Raw genomic sequence first — 18,969 nt, forward strand, 5'->3', positions numbered from 1 at the left:
CCCATGTCCAAGTTTATAGAAATTGGTTTCATTGCTTCTCCAAAATGCTCGCTTCTCCAAAATGCTCTCAACAATTTTTCTAATTCGGCTATAATAAAAACAATACAGCTTACAATATCAATTTCCATCAGAGATAAGATCTCAAAAAAGTAGAAGTAATGTAAAAAATTCAACCCCAGTGGCCTGCAACAGCTTGTCCAATTAATCATACACTATACTATCCCAGAAGAGAAAATCTCTAGTTCCAGATAAAGAAAACAGCAATTATCGTCAACAAGCTCATGAATATTCCAACAAGCAGAGCTTTATCAACAAGAGCCCACTCATGCAACTTAGCAGAGGTTCTTTGCTTTTCCTCCATTTCCGACACCATCTCATTCTCTACCTTTCTATGGGAATTATCCTTCCGCTTCCGAAGTAACCATCCTATTAGGTTTTGGCTTCTATAGTCGACTGGCTTCCGATCATCCTTTGAAACTGAGAAGTTATTCTTCTCAGTTTGTTCACAGCCACTTGTTAGTCCACAAGCACAGGTTTCTGAGTCTTTTGAACAACAGGTCTCATTCAAGTTGGAACATGAGATTTTGTCGACACAATTCTCGTGGGAAATAACATTTTCAGTAAGGATCTCAATCACCTCACCAAAAACTGACCATCTTCCAACTGATGTTATCTTCACCATAGCTGAAATCCCCAGCATGGTTTCTGGACCCACCACCAGCACCTGAATGTATCCCTTTGTGTGACCCACCTAGCGCATTGGAAAATTAAGTAGAGAAATTGCATTTATTGAGGAGGGTGAACTTGAAGAAATGATCTGTAAATTAGATAAAAGTTGCTGAAATGAGTCAAGAAAATCCAAATGCCCTTATGGACTGAGTCCGATATTTGCTAATTTCTTGACTTAGGACCCAACCTAAGATGATCTTACCAAGTGGTTTCCATCTGTGGCAATGTCAGTAATCCATATCCTCTCTATTTTGCCCTCCATTCCAACATACGGGTTAAATGACTCGAATACTGTAGTCAACTCACGACTGCGTTTCTTCACTACATTACTGGGAACCTTTTTCATCCTTGCAGCAGGTGTTCCTGATTGAGATAGAAGATCAGAATCAAGAGTCAGAGAACTCTGTTTGACTAAATAATTTTAATGGAACCCCAAGCTAAGCACCAGAAAGCATTGTTGAACTTTCAAAGCCAAATAAAGAACCTACTATTCCACCACAAAGGTAGCCTTAATTTCAGAGATGTATGCACACATATATGTATACATTTATTCATAAATCATAAGTTAAAGAGATTCATGTGGGGGGGAAGGCTCCACAATGTTGCACTCTCAAACATATTCCCACCTCTCAAAATTTAGAAAGTTCATATCACAGTTATGCAAGGCAGGAGGACCAACTGCATACTCCAGAATTTCATAAGAATCTAAGAAGCTACATTTAATTTTCTAGCAAGAAAGAAATGAGTTTCTCATGTAGGAGGGTCGCATTTCTCAAATACATAGTATATGCTGGTAAATAAAATAATAACTGGTTTAATTTCTCCATTATTTTTATGGAATGAGTAACTAGGTTGAAGAATTGTTGAGCTACATCCTAGTTTATGATGAGAATTTTCCAAAAGTCCAAACACTTCTTGTGAAGAATAAATCCTCCATCTGACTTTTTTACATTTTCTCTTCGTACAAGGTCAATATAGATTTATATTCATGCCACCAATTACTATCGATTTGTCATCATACTTAAAAGAGGATGTAACTAAGCAAATGAGTGATGTTTTCTTCAATTTTACCTTCCATAAAATAAAGAAGAAATAAAAGATAATAAATTTGTCAAAAGGATAGTCAAGCCCTTTAAAACTCAATAGTAAGAAGCAAAAATATATTTTCCAGCAATCAACAAGGCACTACTAACCAGGCCGAGGGTAGAATTGTGATATGTGAACTTGAGGGAACTGGTACTCTTTGATGAGGTTGACTGTCTGTTCAAAATCTTCATCAGTTTCCCCTGAGAAGCAAAGTAGAATTTACAAGGATCACACACAAATATGGTTGTTTAGTTTGGGACCATAAATGATGAAACCAATCTCTTTGGGGGGTGGATGGTATGTTCAGTATTCCCCAAAATAATGAGCACCTAAAAAGTTCTCTCTAAAGTAACTGAATTACATATTAGATATTCTTCAAGAAAGATTTGACATTTTTCCAATCACTGTAGTACCTCACAACTAATCCAATCGTTTTCAATTTACAGAAAGAAATTGCTATAATACCAAAAATTGGTTTAACATAGAACTTAATGCATTTACAAAGTGGAGAGCATTATCTTCGAGCAATCACATGAAATATAATTTAACATATTACACTTTCCCCATTTGATGCATGAATGTGAAACACAAATATCAAAACATTAAAGGACACATCAAAGGAAGGTAAATTGAAAATACCAGGAAATCCACATATAATATCAGTAGCTATTTGCATTCCGGGAACCAGTTCAATCAATGTGTCAACGACTGTCCTAAACTCGCCTACAGTATATTCGCGGTTCATTGCCTGAACATGAACATTAGAGATAAGATATTACCACACCATGACATTAAGGTGCACTAACTTCCATTCAAAGCTTAAAAATATGAAAAATCATGCAGTTTGGAAAAGAAAGTAAGTTTTACAGTATAAATGCCATTGGACAGACAAGTCCGTGTTATGTGAAAACATGGTTTAATACTTACAGTCAAGATGGTGTCACTTCCTGACTGAACTGGTACATGAAGGAAAGAATACACAGAAGGGTGACGCAAAACCTCAGCTATCTCTTTCAAGTGCTCTAGAATATAAGGAGGATTAGTCATTCCGATTCGCAGCATTGTACTTCCATCAGATGGAAGCTCTGCTACTAAAGAATTCAACAAAATTGGAAGATTAACTCCAATGTCACGACCTGCAAACCAAAAGTCAACAACCGTAAGCAGTTTGAAAGAATCATTTTTTTCCATTATGTATCAGAAAGCAATTACAAATTCTCTTAGTTTATCTTTTCATAATTTTTTTCTGTTTCAACACAGAAAGATATCACCATATGAACAACACAACGTTTGGTACATGGGCATAAAGTCGTAATAATGTTGGTATTAAAACTTCTATGAATAGCAACAATTACTTTCCTGTCACAACTCCTTGCTACTAGGGAATGCTTGGTTGAGAACCAAAGCGTTCTCACATAGTTGAAGTGCCAGCAACTTCTCCCAGTATTCATTCATTCACTACTTAACCCCTAGGTTAAAGTAAGTTCTGAGCAAGAAAGATAGCCCTACATACCATATGCTCCAGTGTCTTCACTACTTAACCAGATCTCCTTGACTCCATCAGCTATGACAGTTCTTACACGACCAACCTACAATATTTAAAATTGGTAGAGTTAAACTACTACAAACAGTTGACAGTACAAATCATTCCGCCTGATTCTCTATCAATTAGACTTACAAGGCTATCAACTGCGTAGCTTCCTAGATGACCACGAGCATGCTTTGTCTTGCAATAAGTGCAAGCACCTAAACAACCAACATTAATTGGAAGGATCTCAACAAACTTGTTTCTTCTCACCTGATGAATCAGAAATGAGTTTACAGACTTAATTACAAATGAGTACTTGCGTTTACAAGTGGTTTCTCGTTAAACTAGGAAAACCAACAGTAAAAAAAATGCATGATATATTGAATCAAAAAGAAACTGTGCCAATAGACAAAAATCATAAAAATCCAACTCTCTCACCTTTGGAAGGTCGAGTGCCGGTAATGTCTTACGGGTTAGAAGCCGCACCTCATGACCTTTCAGGGTCTCTTCAACAACTTCTACCACTCGATCAATTTGCTGGACTCCAACTATGCTAACTCCTTCGAGCTCTTTCAGGTCACGACTTCCTTGAGGAACACATCCGGCAACTACTAAAGGCTTCTTCGCGCTTCTACATTTAGATATAAGTGTATCCATGGCAGATTGACTAGGGGACTTAACTGTACAGCTGCACAATAGAAGCATAGATTTGATTGTAGCTGCAAGCACAAGCATGCTAGAGAAGTAACTGAAAATCAAGTTTAAATACAAGAAAGTTCCGACATGTGGAACCACATAGTCAAACTTAAGGCAATTATCATCGACCAGACAGGACATGATCAACACATTAAACACATTGTATTATTCAGATAAACTCATGGCAGATTGACTAGGCTACTTAACAAGGAATACTGGAAACTCAATTCAAATAAGCAAAGGTCATAATAACTACATCCGAACAAAACAATTTAACAAGCTGCAGCAGCTCTAATTACTTTACTAAAATTCAGAAAGGAAACTTCTACAAGGCTTCCTTTCACCCATAAGATATGAAACTATTTCGATTGCATAAAGCCAAAACAGAGAACAAAAATGGATGCAGATTGGTTGCCATAAAGTTATGGAGCGTAGATAAACAAATCAGTCAACAATTCCAAATCAAAACTTTATCATCAGCTGATAGACAGCACAACCACCCATTCATGCAGAAATCAGAGATTGAGAATATATGAAATTGTTATTCATAAGGGTTCTTGCACACCATCGGCACAGACACACACACACATACACACAGAGAGTCATTTCTGTTTCCAGTATGCAAGCATTTCAAGACAAACTTTGAGAATATCTTGTTTAATTTAAAAAAAAAAAAGAACAAAAGACAAATGCAAAGATCACGAAGAAGGGTTCTCACGTGTTTATAAGCCACAGGTCTGCTTCATCCTGACTTTCTGTCAAATTGTATCCAAATGCAGAAAGCTGGCCAGCCATATATTCACTATCACTCTGAAAGATTGATAACCAGATATCAGTACAGAGAACTTCCTTTTTTTGTCTTTTCCAGAGACAGTCACTTGTGACCCATTCAGTCTTTCTATATCTACTCGAGTAAGCAAGGTTCACCTGCTATATACATTACTTGCACAGACAACAATGCTGCAATACTAAGCATTTTCCCAACATTGACTATTACTGTTGCGCAAAAAGAAAAAAAAAAAAAAGAAAAAGATGCCAACTTTCATTTTCCATTTCTTCTATCTGTTTCAACCAACTAATAGTCTTAATATTTTCTATCCAGCATCTGCACATCTTATTAAATTGAGGAGGAGCAATCACTTGGTTAAAAAAAAGTTAAAAATAAAAATATTTCACATTAACACATGTAATTGGAGAAAAAAAAGCGTTGAATGAAGATTTTCACCTGATTATGCGAACACCCGAAAGTCCTCATGTAGATCGTCTGCACATCATATAAAACAATAAACATAAATACAACTGAAATACCGTAAAAATCAAGCTTAAAAAAAACTGAATTTACAATTATATAACCTTAGGTTGATGCATAACTACATATGAAGAGAGAAACCTGAGTGCCAGGGATTTTGGCAGCAGTGTAGCTCTTGAGAGAATCTTGGATATTGTTGTTCTTCTTTTTATGCTTTGGCTGAACCCCTACGGCGGATGCCACCGGCAGCCGAAACCCCGGCGGCACTCCGCCGCCACCACCCACCAATAAATCCTCTATGTCTTCCATTTGCTGATTCGTTGAGAGAGGGTGGAGGAGAGAGTGAGAGAGAGAGAGAGCGTAGAATATATTGCAGCATTTAACTGGGTGATCGCTAATTGGGCCGCGCACCGGTCTACAAAAATGGGTTCAATTTAAATGAATCAGAAGAGAAGCATAAAGTGGATTGGCTAATTGCATAAAGCTGGGCTGTATTTGGGCCATATGAAAATGAACTGGCCTGGAACGTGTGGTGAAAAGGGCTCAACTCAACAAATATCAGAGTGCTTCAAACCATCTGGCCCTTATGTCGATTGCAATAACTTTGACATTACATATAGCAAGTAAATATATATATATATATAGGGTTAAATCCATTTTGACCCCCTGTGATATAACAAAATATAAAAAATTCTCTTATGAAATTTTTAATATAAAAAATCATCCTAATATTATCAATAAATAATCACACCGCCCCCTGGTCAATTTGAATTTATTTTTTTAGATATAATGACTAAAATAACCCTTCTAGTCAACCGGTCAATTAGGTTTATTAATATATAATTATTTTAATTTATAATATATATATAATTTATAATTATTAATATATATTTATAATACATGTAATTATAATTTATAAAAAAAATCAAAAATAATAATTATATCCCAACCCCCACCCCATCTTCTTCCCCCCTCCCCCACCACTTCCCTTTCCTCCCAGCACACCTCCCCTTCCCTCTTCCTTCCCTCGCCCAGAGTGAGGAGGGCGTCGACCGATGACGCCACTGCTGTTTTTTTTTTTAATTATATATAAAATTAATTTTAATTTAATTAAAATAGTGTTTTGTTATATAAATAGTTAAGTAATTATTATATAAAAAACATTTTATTATTAATAGAAATATATAATATTTTAATTAAATAATTATTATACAAAAAAATTAATTAGTAAATACATATATATAATATTATATATTAAATGTGAGAGAATGAGAAAAATGTCAAAAAAAAAGGTACTTTTATAGGAAAATCGCAGTCAAAGCGCGTGTGGCCCAATTTTTGTACGGATGGGGTTTTTTGAACTTTATTTTATATCATAGGGGGAGTATTTGATACTTTAATTTTCATAAGAGTTTTTTTAACATTCCTATTATTACATGGGGGGTCTTTGGATTTTTCTCTCTCTCTCTCTATATATATATATATAAAGTTGACTAATTTTTCATTCTTCAACGATTCTTTTTTATCTAATGGCTACACTTCAAAAATAATATTTTATTAAAATTGCACCTTTTAATTTTATATCTATTACATCTATCTCCTTAAGTATATATTACAAATTATGTAAGTATCTTCTGTCAAATCTTCAAAAAAGTGGTACAATTATAAATGAAAAAATCTAAAAAATAATTTAAGTATAATTTTATATTTTTAGAGGAGATTTAAGTGTAATAATTTTAATATTATAATTATACAAATTGATGATAGACTAAAATGTGTTAAAATAATTTATCATCAAGACAAAGGAAAAGAAAGATGAATAAAACTTGAATAATCTTACAACACTTGTCCGATATTACAATTTTCAAATCATACTAATGTCGTCTAGATTTTATGACTTATAAGAAATCTGTAGTTCTGTACAAATCATCTAACTCTATCATTCTCAGATTTTCATTATTAAAAGGGTAATTAATACATTTTCGCAGTCAACTAATTGGCAGAAGATTCGTATCAAAACTAGATTTATTACACTAAATGTATAATTAATTCAAATTCGACTAAATTGTTAAAATTTTGTCTAATTGGTCCTAAGTCCAGTCTTATCAAATATATCTACACTGAAGTGCAAGTTACCATGATACGTAAATTGCAAAAAATCAGTGATTCTGACGGAATTCTCTCTACAGAACCTCTTCCAACCATGTTTGAAAACGATGCCATTGTCTTCCTTGGACACTTTGACATGCCATTTCCGACCAGAAGAGACTGTCAGAGTTGCAACTCCCGACGGTTCTTCTTCCTCCATATGCTTCAGAAATTCCGGAGGGATTCTCTACAACATTCAGAAACGAAGTTGGAGCAAAAAGAGAGAAAATCACAAGGAAAAAGTTACAGTTTTGAAACTTACGACACCATCGATGTTTGTATTGGGCAACACAATCTTATAGAAACTTGGTTCGCAAAAACCAGAGTTCGCAGGTATATGTGGAACCGGAACCAAACTCTTCTCATTCGACATTTTCCGGAAAGCTTGTAATAATTTTTTATTTGCCAACTATTGGACATCTCCCAACTTAAATAGTAGTTGGAATTTATTTAGTCTCGAGGAGCATTAAACTTGTCTCCAGAAAATACGTAGTACAGAAGGATGCATTTATTGAAATTCTTCACATTAGATTGTTGGTATCTCTGAATTAAATGTTAATTTCTACTTTAATAGTAGTTGTTAGTCGGTTTTAATAGTAGGTATTGATTATTTATACATATTTGGTATTTACCATTGGCTTATACTGATTATTCATAATTAAGATCCATGGTGTAGTTATATTGAAAGAGAAAAACTGCATTAATTGAAACTTTCCGTACTAGATTGGGAATATAAAATTGAATAATCAAATCTCTAGTTAACCCATGTTTGCTTGTTTCACATTGGCATATACGGAGATAGATCAATGTGCCTATATTATGTGGATTTTCGTTGACAATTTTGTATCAACTCTAGAAAGTAGGACAGATGAGAGCTGGTGCACAAGAATGTAATAGAATCCACTTTGATCGGACAGATTTTCGAAACAAGATTCAGTTCCGGAAGGAGGCATCTTCTCATCAATCTTGACAAGAAAAGGTAAAAGAAAGTAACATATGCGATGGAAAGACGAAATAGTTACAATTACAATTACACGACCGACCATCGTTGCCTTGAGAAAGCTCATACATACAAGCAGTTGCAGGATTTTGAGGGGGGAGAAACAAATATGTGATTCTCCTCATTGAAGTTTGATATCTTTGTGGTGAATAAGCTGTTTACATGATTCATTTATATGTAAGGGCCTTTAAAAAAAAGCAGGCAGGACGAAACGCTTCAGGAACTGCAATTATGACATGCAGTTTTGTGTTTTAAAGCTTGTGAAGTCGATCTTCTCCGAGGATCCATCTTGTTAACTGGCTTGGATCCATAACTAGAGCGCTACACGACTTGGGGAAAATCCCGAGATCAGCACCGACTCGGTCATGCTCCTTGAGAGCGGCTTCCATCTCTGCCTCGATGGCAGTATCATCCATGCAGTCGACCATGTTCACGCGGAGAAGATCAGCGTAATATTTTTCTTTCTCGAGATCATTTTGAAAGGGTTCCATTGCAGGGCCCTGCAAGTCCCAGCAACTCAGACACTAAAGAAGCACAGCAATATCGTCAAATATGATGCATAAGGCAAAACACAATGAACAATGTATAATGACACATTGTTTCACCTAAAGCAGCAATTGCGTTTATGTTCATACACAGAGTTAAATGCACACCATCTAAATTACCTGTTAAACCAGTATATAACAATATACGGTCCAGAATATTAATCTACAACTATGAAGATGTTTCAGATAGAGGATAGGATCTTCTATACCTGGATGAGTTCAGCATAATGCTGATAAATATCACTGTTCTCATCTTGATCACCCAGCAATGTGCCGCCGTACCAACCATTAGCCTCATCGACTGTTGTCATTGCTAGGTATCTAAAAGAAGAAAAGAACTTATAAACAAGAAAGCGGCCATATGTGTACGCTATATAGAGAAATGCTTTTGAGCACAAAATAACAAACAATTTTCTCTGCCTGCTCTCTCACGTGTCTAACATGGTCAGATGGAGAAGAAAAGTAGAACAAACCTGTTTAAAAAACTATCCTTAACTGAACTAGTGGAAAAGAGAGAAAATTTCCATGATTATTACATGAGCGACTTGTAAGATAGCCAAAAACTATCAATCCACATATGCATGTATATACTCTAATGTACAATGAGTTTGAATAAAGAATAGTTGAGGTGAGGGGAACTAAATCATAGTCACATTTAATGTATATTTTGCTCATCATAGACGTGATCCAGGATTACAGAAACACACAAAATCAACAAAATTTGTGTAAAGGGCCAGGAAATTACTGTTGGAAGACATCTTCTTCATTGCTCTCAATGATCGGAGAAAACAAATTAAGATCGTATAGGCCATCAATTTTCTTTTCATCATGAGCTCCTCCACTTGCAACTTCATTGGAAGTCAACTTTGGTGCAGAACTACTATCCTCGTATTTCGTCTGGCCAAAAAGCCAATTCGGACTCTTGAGCTGTATTTCGCTGCAACAGATAAGTCTAAAAAATGAGTCATTTGTTACCATATATTAAATTAACTGCATTACTCCCACAATGCTGTAATGGAGAGAGGTTTCAGAAGTACAAAACTTCAAATGACACAAAAACAAATCCACTCTCCTCCAAAGTTGTCGTGCAAATGGAAGGTTCTACAAACTGCTGCTTCTAATATACTAATACGATTCTGTTCAGAACCAATCATTTTGAAGATCCCCATCTAACATCCTAGACCACTACTTATCAAAGAATTCCACTAAAAAGGATGCTCACACCAATTGAAGTCCTGGGTTCTGTCTTCTCCCAAAAGTTAGTTGTTATCTGAGCCCCGACAAGACTAAATTCTCACCATACAAAAGGGAAATGCATGTGTTTTTAGCTCACAGCTAACCAATTCAAAGTTTTGGCTTGTTTGCTAAAGAAAAATAAGAAATCACCCTAAGATACTAAGCATCAAATTCGCGTCAATGGTGCAGAAATTGATTATAAAATGATACACAAATTTCCTGATAACTGCTCCATGCTGAATCATAAACACAATTTTCTTAGTTAAGAATCCACTTACGCTGCATCAGGTGCCACGCCAAAGTTTCCTGATTTATGATCTAGCTCACTGCAAAGTCGTACATTTTTTATTGAACTACATGTCCTTTCTATTAATTTATCAAATGATGTCAACTTCATGCGCAAGTAGTCCTCTCGACAAGCAGGAATCGGGGCCAACGGAGGTGCTGGTGCTGAAGGCTTAGCATCATCTAAAGGACTGTCATTCAACATAAATAGAAATATTATCATTGCATAGATCAATAAGCAAAGCAAAATATTGACCTACACTGAAAATCCTAATGATGCTTTATCCATTTGTAGTTGAATAAGTGCACAAGTCTCGAACAATGGGTGTCTGTCACATGGAATAATGCTGATTTAGGATATCTCAAGTTAATAAGGCACAAATAGCTTAGAGAAAACATCCATTTGACTGAAGACTCATTTGAATCAGCATAGCAATTAGCAGTACATGGTATCTATGAAACTTTCTCCAGCTGACAATCTGTGAATGGCTCGTATATTACAAGAATTGGAAAAAGACAATGCATAATTAATATAAAGTACATTATTTTGATATTAGAAAAAGTATAAGTGCCTGCAACCCTGAATGGAGAAGGCTAGACCATCAGAAAGTATACACGCATTAAATTTTAGCAAATCGAAAAGTAGGAAACTGCTCAACTTTGATTATTCTGTCTCCACTCTTTCATAAATAATATATACAAGAGAGTTAAACAACAGCACAAGATACCGTAACTTATGACCAAGACAAAATCATAGGGCTTGATTCAAACTAACCAATGCAAGCAAAAATATTATATGAAAATCTAGATGAGGTATACTTGCATCCAGGTTCAGTAGTTAGCCTGAGTACTAGACATGGTGCTTCTATAATTACCTATCAGGCATAATATCATCTCCAATGCCAGATACATGAAGATAATAATCAGAATCCAACTCCCACAATGCGGGTTTCCCTTCTTGCGGTTGAAAGTAACCCAAAAATCTGTGCAGATCATCAGTAGACAGGCTTAGAAACATCACAAAATGAAACCATATAATGCACTAAAAACCTTCTGCAAGGAAAACAAAAGAACTAGAAAGGTTCAAAAAGTAGAGTCTCAAGAGTTCTGTAATTGAATCTGCAATGCTAAATAAAACTGTTTCTACAGACAGCTTGAGGATAGAAAAATCATAAACTCACAAATTTATTGCATCCTGCTTTTCACCGTCAGTGTAAGCATTGCTGTAATATCGCTTTATAGACTTCAGAAATTCCCTAGACTGTGTTGTAGCTTTCCATTTTCCCTGCCTCTCTGGAAACACCTATGTGTTGTGACAAAAAGAGCACTTACTTAACCACTACAAAAAGCAGAGACAGCAAATATTACTGATCACATAGTTTGGCTTCCAGAAGAAAGGTATACAGTATTATGTGCTGCAGAGCCACCATATTGCTGCGCCAAGGCGTCACCCATGCTCTGATACATATCCATGAGAGCAGCAGCTATGCTGCTATCAGCATCCACTTTTGGATTGTCTGTCAAACCTAATGCATGAAGTTGGCGACCAAGAGCCGCTAAGCCATAAGCATATTGAGCAACATTTGTGCGGTCCAAGCAATCGATGCAGTTTGTACGCAGAACTCCACTCTGAAATCTTGGTGCTGAATTATCATTCATGTCTTTCTTACTCTGCTGACTAATTTCAGACTCCTTCTCTTGCTTGATCAAGATATCAGCACCACCACTAGCCCTTGAAAGCTCTGCAGAATTAGCTCTTAAATCTCTAAGAGCAGAGTCCCTGCAGAATGCAGTCTTTGTAAATTCAAAATCCGCAGCATTCCCGAAGGGTAGATGTACTCCCCTCCAGGTGGAGTTGGGGGGAAGAAAAGATACTAATATGAGAAATAAAGAAACAGAAAAACTATTAAAACCAGAAACAGTTCAGCATCTTCATATGCTAACAAATGGATTTCATCACAAGAGAGAGAGTTAATAATGCAAGTTTACTCTCATGTTCAAATAAATGTCATCTACTGTTACAGATGATGTGCGTGATTAAATCTCAATCCGTGGATTAAAAAGAAACAAAATGTGAAATAAAAACTTGTAAGATTTATTCCAAAATGGAACAACTAAAGAAAAAAAGAAACTACTAAAGCAATAAACTTCAAAAAACTAATCACACACACATGCATAGACACACAAAGACATGCCCACAGAAACCGTGCGACAGAGCAACACATAAAAAAAAAAAAGGAAGAAGAAGAAAATAAGAGAAAAAAGAACAAGCATAGTAGAGAGAATCCCTGTTTGTTTAGAAAGCCTAGCAGAGATGTCATTACAAGTGAAAAAGTACAAGTAAATTAAGCAAAGAGAATAAACTAAAACCTTCCAGTGCTAGTTCGAGCAAGTTGGACAGCCTTTCTTTTCACAACTGAAGGTTTTCCACTGTAATAAAATCCAGTTAAATCAAGTGCTTGACTTGCAACTCCACCCAAAACTGCCAAGACATTGGCCGACTTGCTGAATAAACATAGAAAAAAGTTAGTAGAGACCAGAAAGGAAAGGCAATCCACTGTTAAAGGTACGTAGATACCTCTTTGCAAACTTGTGAAAGTCCCAATGGATAAATTTGAGATGATTTTCTTCTGGAAGAATCTGATTTAAGTACCCGACTGCATTAGCAAACTCACGCCTTAGCATCATTTCTCTTGGTCTTTTTTCAACTGTCTGAAATTAGATCAGTATGCAGGGAGAAAAAGAAGCAAGTCAAAATTTACACCAAAAGTCCAACAGAACTTAATTTCAGACTTCAACAAACTATTTAAAGCAAATTATGAAAGCCAATAGCCATCAGGTGCTTGAGTTCAGTCAAGCCGTTTAAGAATAGTGCAACCTTAATCAGATTAAGAACAATGATTGGATTGCCATATCTTCTTGCCAGGTCTTCAAAATGCAGTTTGGTTGCCTCGTATGTAGGATCATATCTTTGCACTTCAAGTCAGACATGAAAGATTATCTAGAAATTAAAATCAAGACACATAAATAAGAACATGAGAACAGGAAAATTTGTTTCCCTTACATATAATATCAGGTTTAGGACTGAATCTTGAAGCTTCTTGTGACCAGAAAAGAGGAATAGAACCCCTCATTTGTACAACCGAACTCATTTTTCCTTTGCATGATCCAGCTTCTTCGTCAAGAACAATTTGCTCTGTTTCAACATCATTGGCTACCCTTCCATGATCATTAACTCCACGTTTTAGATAACTGCGGGAGAAACAAACTAGATATTACCTTGGAAGTCTTGTAATATAAGAAACAAAGCAAAAATGAAACTTCTAGTCATTTTCTGTGAATCTAGCCTTAAAATTTATTGTATGTTTGACTCAAAAAAGCATGACCCAATAAATCCACAGTCTACTAATAGTTCCACTAGTTGGAACCACAGGTGTGTGGTATATATACACAACTGCCACCTAAGTCTACGGTATGAGGAATAAAGTTCGCAGCAAGGAAGAATAAACAGTACAAAGACCAAGGGCTACAATGCAAATATAAATACTCTTGTCATTTCATCTGTTTAGAACAAGATCCACATTTTAGAGAAACACAGGATACATGCATCTTGAGATGAATGATAGAAAAGTTAGAAGCTTGAAATAAGCTTTACCGTGTCCCTGCAAAATGACGAGAGCGTCTAGAAACCAGAGAGACACTAAAATCTCTTCCAAAGATTGATAGTCTAACCTGTCAATTAGATATAGAAAATTTAAGGTAGATAGTTATCTCGAGCAAATGATTGCAGTTGTTCCATCTCACCATCATAAAAATACTTCAGATTAGAAGTCTACAAGTAACAAATCTAATACCATAAAAGATCATAACAAAGGAATTCAATAACCTTAATAGATGAATATGCACTCAGTCAATATCAAAATGCAGGGATAGAGCTAAAAAGGATCACTCAAGATACCAGCTGTAATAAAAACAAAGTAAAATAGCAAGAAACATGTGGGGGATATATGGATCGAATACATAATTTGAACATACATATTTTGACAACTCATGGAACGAGGCCAGCAACAAGTTCAAGGTGAAAGCAAAAAAAGAGACGAGGGTTCAAAGTTTAGAACTTAAACCTTAATAACCAACCTGTTTAAAATTCCCATGAACTAGAGCTATTGTCCAAATGGTATTCTTGCATCTTGATCGAATAGGTTGAGTTAGAAAAGCATTCCAAACAAACATGTTATCATATGGCATCCCTTCTTCTCCTGCTGATAACACATTTTTCTGTAAACTTTGCATTATAGAATATGTATAGCTATAGAAAAAATCTTTTGTCAAATCAACACTGGATAAAAGCTTCTTGTACCTGCAAATGAAGCAAATTCATCAATTATGAGAACATGACTAAATTATCATTTTACCAAACAACTTTCATTCTCATGACGTAAACTGTTAATTTTATATCAACTACTAATAAAACCATCCACCTAAATCTAGGACAGTACACAGTTATCCATAGGTAACTAATCTAACTCATTTCAGGTTGCTAGACCATTGTAAGACCACAGAGTCACAAACCAAGAAAACAAAACAACCTCTTTAAACTCTTCAATAGAAATCTAAATCTGAAAAAGATCGAGAAAGAGCCTCAAAAGAATTTAGCTATTGCTTAGTCTTATACGATAAAAGGACATCTCATATCTTTTCACCCAAATCAGTAAGCAACCAAAAGACAGAGAGATTTAAGCGCCTTACCCCCTCACCACCCTATCCATTCAATTCTGCAAAACAAGCACAAACAAGATGCTGCACCTGAAAGGTGCACCCTTACTAAATTTTTTATTTGGTTCCAACCAAAAAAAAAAAACATGATCATGATCACAGTTTAAATGATCTCAAAAGCTCTACAATAAAACTGAGTCTAAAGGCCTCAGCCACATAGCTTAAATCTGTGTCCATGCAACAGAATGGATACTTGGCTCCCATAAACCGAATTAAACAGCATGTATGTCAGGGACTCTCATCACCAGAGAAAAGCCACTCATTGGGGTCATGTTCAGCTCTATATCAGAAGGCATTACTGCCTCATATACGTTCAGTATTGTGCCACAGGTAGGGAGGAAAACTCATGAAACTCTAAACAAGCAAAACAAAGAAGTTACCGAAGCTCCGTTTTAGAATGAGCAACGTCAGTTTGAACTGAAACATGTGGAATGGTAATTATTTGGCTCTCATCAATACTATATATTGCATGACCACATATGCATCCAATTTGCCTCCGCTTTGTCACCAGTATCAGATAGTATGACTCCAAGAATCTGATGCAGCCTATAAAGCAACAAAAAGAGAACAAGAAAAGTATAAGAATACACGAGGACTGAGAGCAATCATTTTAGCATAAAACTTGCACATCTAATAATGTTTGAACTCATTCTCGTTCTTCATTTTCTAGACTTACCAACAATGCCATACACCTTGGCAACAAAATTTAACCCTCCAGTAGCACGATTGCCCTCAGCAATCCGCTGGAGCAAGCTCTTGACTTCTTGTGGTGGATAAACAACAGGATCTTCACTGATATTCAAATCCGAAGGCTCCATTCTATCAATCTTTAACACACGGAAGAACTTCTTGTTCCTATCACTTCCGATCAAATAAAACCTCTGGGCAACGAGAAATTAAGGAACAGTGAGGTCCGTATTAAAAATATCAATGAAAAGGTTGCCTTTAGCTCTTCTATATCATGACCTTCAATAACGAAAAAGAATCTAAAATTCAATAAAAGAAACAATTTGGCACAGTGAAATAAAGCTTTATCTATAATATAATCCATTACATAGCTAAACTCCAGGTTTTCTAATTAATCTGGATAAAATAAACAAAGTCTGCGGCACAAAGACTTTCATAAACTGAGGTTAACTCCAAAATCAAACAGAAACACTTCATTTGCATATGCTGAAAATTTAGTATATATCCACTAAAGTGTGAAGTAACTGATAATCCGATAAAGGTTAAAACTTGATAAAGAATCAGTTAAGCACATCCTATTTTAAAGAAGAAAACAAATTGCAAATTAACCTGCTTAAACATTAAACAACTATCAATCAAACTCACCGCACGGGTTTCATAGAGGCGATATTTCTCCAAGGAGTATGAACTCGGGTCGGGTGGGCTTTCCGGGTCGGTTGTCGGGTGAATTTTGGAAGAATTAGACCCGAATGCTGGCGGATGATTCACTGAATTGGATTTTGGGTTCTCTGATTTCGCCATCTTGCAACTGGGTGTTTGAACTGAACTGAAATTGGATTCAATTTGTCTGGATTATCATCACATTTCTTCTAGGCTGATGACAAATCTTTTGCTTTTACAGTTTCCTCTCTTTCCGCCATTTTCCCCTTTTTCCTTGTACCTCCCAAAACTGTCAACTGAATCGTATTCTCCGAGGCGGCAGTAAATCTAAATCGCTTTTCCCTTATAGCTACTTTGCCTTCAAAGGTCCAGTGAAACACGAGTTCTTCTGTTGAGATTGTTCTATCATATACATCACTTAGAAAATAATGCTCTTCTTGATTTTCCCTTTTACCTCATTTTTTTTCTCGGATTTGGTTTGTTATATTTTTAAAAATGTATATTCTTTTCTAAATTATGTTGTTATTTTGTTTTTATTTTTATTCAACTATGACATACATATTCAATGATCTTTCTTTATAAATATTGATTCGAGTCGAGATTAGTGATAACTTGATGACTTGTCAAATGAGGTCTACTTTAAATTTTCGAGTTAGATGATGTGTTGACTCGCAATACAAATCGGTAAATTTGCTTACGCGATTACAATGCTAGATTTTAGAGGAACTTATACGTACTTGCGAAATGAATCAACAATTATTTATAGAATGACAATTGTACTAACGAGCCACATATAATTTCAAGAATCATTGGATGATGAAAACATCAATGGTTGGTATTCCGAATGTATGGGTCAATCGATCAGGCCAATCCAACATTTACACCTAATTGCATTTTATTAGAGTTTGGACGAAAAATACTGACTTTAGTAAAAGAAACTATATAAATTTTTAATGCTATTACTCATTTAACATTCGTATATATATTCTTATACTTATAAGTAGAGTTATAATATATATATATTTTTTTATGAAGTCAAAATTTTCATCAAAATCCTAATGAAATTTTTTATTGTATAAACTTTTGGAGGAGTTGTACGTGTAAAATGTAATTTCGTATATTTAAAACAATTAACCTAAATTCATTATATTTGAGAAATCTTAACTCCAAATCCATAGATCCATACACAACAACCCCCCCCCCCCCTTTCTTTAAAGAAACATCATTATATTTTGTGGGTTATGGACCACATAGGCCTATGCTTTGTTTTGCAATGATATATGTATGCCACAATCTCATTATCCATTCAAAGCTTCAACTTCGTGTAAAAAGAAACAGCCTTCCTCAACCTCTCAACCAAGAAAAGAATGAAGAGTTTGCACTTGTGCAGCAGTAGCCTCACCTTTCCTCCATTACTACACCTCCATCCTCACCTAATCATCAGCACTTCAGAAGAAAATAGGAAGCAACACAGAGGAAGGGATCTCACACTACATGCAGCAAGATCTGGTGGCTTCTCATTGAATTCAGTATGTCCTAAAACTCAATAGCTAGCCTCATTTTGCTTCTTTTTGGCTAGTTTTTCATCAAACTCAGTCTTCCCCCATTAGATGACAGAGTTAACGATATTCGTAAGGTTTGTATCTTAATTAGAATGCAATGAGATTGTGTAAAACCTCATGTTAACTGGCGCACTACTGTCTCGACGCAGATAACAAACAGGTGCAAAACATGTAAAGGCCAAGGTGCAATAGAATGTCCGGGGTGTAAGGTTTTGCCAATTAAAACAACCTTTGAACTATTTCATCCTACTCTTGTATTAACCATTATTCAACTGGAATTAAACTAACAGAGGTTGTTTTTTGTGCTGGAAATCAACTAGGGAACAGGAAAGAACAAGAAGAATGGCAACATTTTTGAGCGATGGAAGTAAGTCAAGCGTCTTCCGTTAACATGATCACAAGAATCACTCTTCAGCCTGATGATGATCCTTTTTTGTCTGATCATGAATAGGTGCTTTGAGTGCCAAGGATTCGGGCTCAAGAGTTGTCCTGTTTGCGGCAAAGGAGGATTGACACCAGAACAACGCGGTGAAAGATGAACTAAACATTTTGTCAGGCACTCAACATTTCTGAAAATCAGCCAACCTTTATTTTATTTTACAACATAAGTGTGTTACTAGTAGTTCATGATATATATGTAGCATGAACAACATCGGGCACAGTGGTGAGCTTTATGTTTAAGTACATGATCATGGTTTGAACTGTATCCAGAAGACTGGTTTTTATTTAGGTTCCAGTACAATAGAGAGTTCCATCACCGCGGTAAATTTTGCAACCGGATG

The 18,969-nt window shown here is 35.6% G+C and overlaps 3 protein-coding genes across 7 annotated transcripts; 1 reads left to right on the plus strand and 2 right to left on the minus strand.

Moving 5' to 3' along the window:
* Positions 1 to 62: 62 nt before the first annotated feature.
* LOC105177522 (Methylthiotransferase) lies at positions 63 to 5,646 on the minus strand. Of its 2 annotated transcripts, none has more exons than XM_011100707.3 (11): positions 5,430 to 5,645; positions 5,265 to 5,303; positions 4,758 to 4,849; positions 3,782 to 4,031; positions 3,494 to 3,613; positions 3,329 to 3,404; positions 2,743 to 2,951; positions 2,455 to 2,563; positions 1,923 to 2,015; positions 932 to 1,092; positions 63 to 751 (listed from the first exon to the last, which is right to left on the minus strand). In XM_011100707.3, the coding sequence occupies exons 1-11, from the start codon at positions 5,595 to 5,597 to the stop codon at positions 239 to 241; spliced, it is 1,830 nt and encodes a 609-aa protein (XP_011099009.2). In that variant the 5' UTR covers positions 5,598 to 5,645; the 3' UTR covers positions 63 to 238. The 2 variants fall into 2 exon arrangements, with proteins under 2 accessions (XP_011099009.2, XP_088734157.1); XM_088878031.1 differs by having other exon boundaries at positions 678 to 817; positions 5,430 to 5,646.
* A 2,756-nt stretch (positions 5,647 to 8,402) lies between these two features.
* On the minus strand, positions 8,403 to 17,003 carry ATSAC1 (Phosphoinositide phosphatase family protein). Of its 4 annotated transcripts, none has more exons than XM_011098069.3 (17): positions 16,611 to 17,003; positions 15,955 to 16,159; positions 15,659 to 15,824; positions 14,640 to 14,862; positions 14,158 to 14,234; positions 13,567 to 13,754; positions 13,381 to 13,478; positions 13,081 to 13,214; positions 12,873 to 13,007; positions 11,907 to 12,282; positions 11,684 to 11,805; positions 11,378 to 11,485; positions 10,763 to 10,831; positions 10,496 to 10,693; positions 9,727 to 9,918; positions 9,191 to 9,302; positions 8,403 to 8,960 (listed from the first exon to the last, which is right to left on the minus strand). In XM_011098069.3, exons 1-17 carry the CDS (start codon positions 16,764 to 16,766, stop codon positions 8,688 to 8,690), a joined length of 2,832 nt encoding a protein of 943 aa, XP_011096371.1. In that variant the 5' UTR covers positions 16,767 to 17,003; the 3' UTR covers positions 8,403 to 8,687. The 4 variants fall into 4 exon arrangements, with proteins under 4 accessions (XP_011096371.1, XP_011096380.1, XP_011096386.1 ...); XM_011098078.3 differs by having other exon boundaries at positions 8,403 to 8,936; positions 16,611 to 17,000; XM_011098084.3 differs by lacking the exon at positions 10,763 to 10,831 and having other exon boundaries at positions 16,611 to 16,999.
* Positions 17,004 to 17,917: 914 nt separating this feature from the next.
* On the plus strand, positions 17,918 to 18,893 carry LOC105175607 (SSUH2-like protein). Its single transcript, XM_011098105.3, has 4 exons — positions 17,918 to 18,154; positions 18,337 to 18,396; positions 18,508 to 18,554; positions 18,639 to 18,893. Exons 1-4 carry the CDS (start codon positions 17,993 to 17,995, stop codon positions 18,724 to 18,726), a joined length of 357 nt encoding a protein of 118 aa, XP_011096407.1. The 5' UTR covers positions 17,918 to 17,992; the 3' UTR covers positions 18,727 to 18,893.
* Positions 18,894 to 18,969: the final 76 nt, after the last annotated feature.

This window comes from Sesamum indicum, linkage group LG2, assembly GCF_026168435.1.
Source record: "Sesamum indicum cultivar Baizhima isolate 11 linkage group LG2, ASM2616843v1, whole genome shotgun sequence".
NCBI lineage: Eukaryota > Viridiplantae > Streptophyta > Magnoliopsida > Lamiales > Pedaliaceae > Sesamum > Sesamum indicum.

Coding starts and splice junctions, on each gene's coding strand:
- LOC105177522 (XM_011100707.3), bottom strand. CDS start 5,597: ATGGAAGACATAGAGGATTTATTGGTGGGTGGTGGCGGCGGAGTGCCG. Junction 3,614..3,781: donor CGGCACTCGACCTTCCAAAG/GTGAGAGAGTTG, acceptor CTGATTCATCAG/GTGAGAAGAAACAAGTTTGT. Junction 752..931: donor CCACAGATGGAAACCACTTG/GTAAGATCATCT, acceptor CCAATGCGCTAG/GTGGGTCACACAAAGGGATA.
- ATSAC1 (XM_011098069.3), bottom strand. CDS start 16,766: ATGGCGAAATCAGAGAACCCAAAATCCAATTCAGTGAATCATCCGCCA. Junction 12,283..12,872: donor GCTCGAACTAGCACTGGAAG/GTTTTAGTTTAT, acceptor TGCATTCTGCAG/GGACTCTGCTCTTAGAGATT. Junction 9,919..10,495: donor GGCGTGGCACCTGATGCAGC/GTAAGTGGATTC, acceptor TATCTGTTGCAG/CGAAATACAGCTCAAGAGTC.
- LOC105175607 (XM_011098105.3), top strand. CDS start 17,993: ATGAAGAGTTTGCACTTGTGCAGCAGTAGCCTCACCTTTCCTCCATTA. Junction 18,397..18,507: donor TAGAATGTCCGGGGTGTAAG/GTTTTGCCAATT, acceptor GAAATCAACTAG/GGAACAGGAAAGAACAAGAA. Junction 18,555..18,638: donor AACATTTTTGAGCGATGGAA/GTAAGTCAAGCG, acceptor GATCATGAATAG/GTGCTTTGAGTGCCAAGGAT.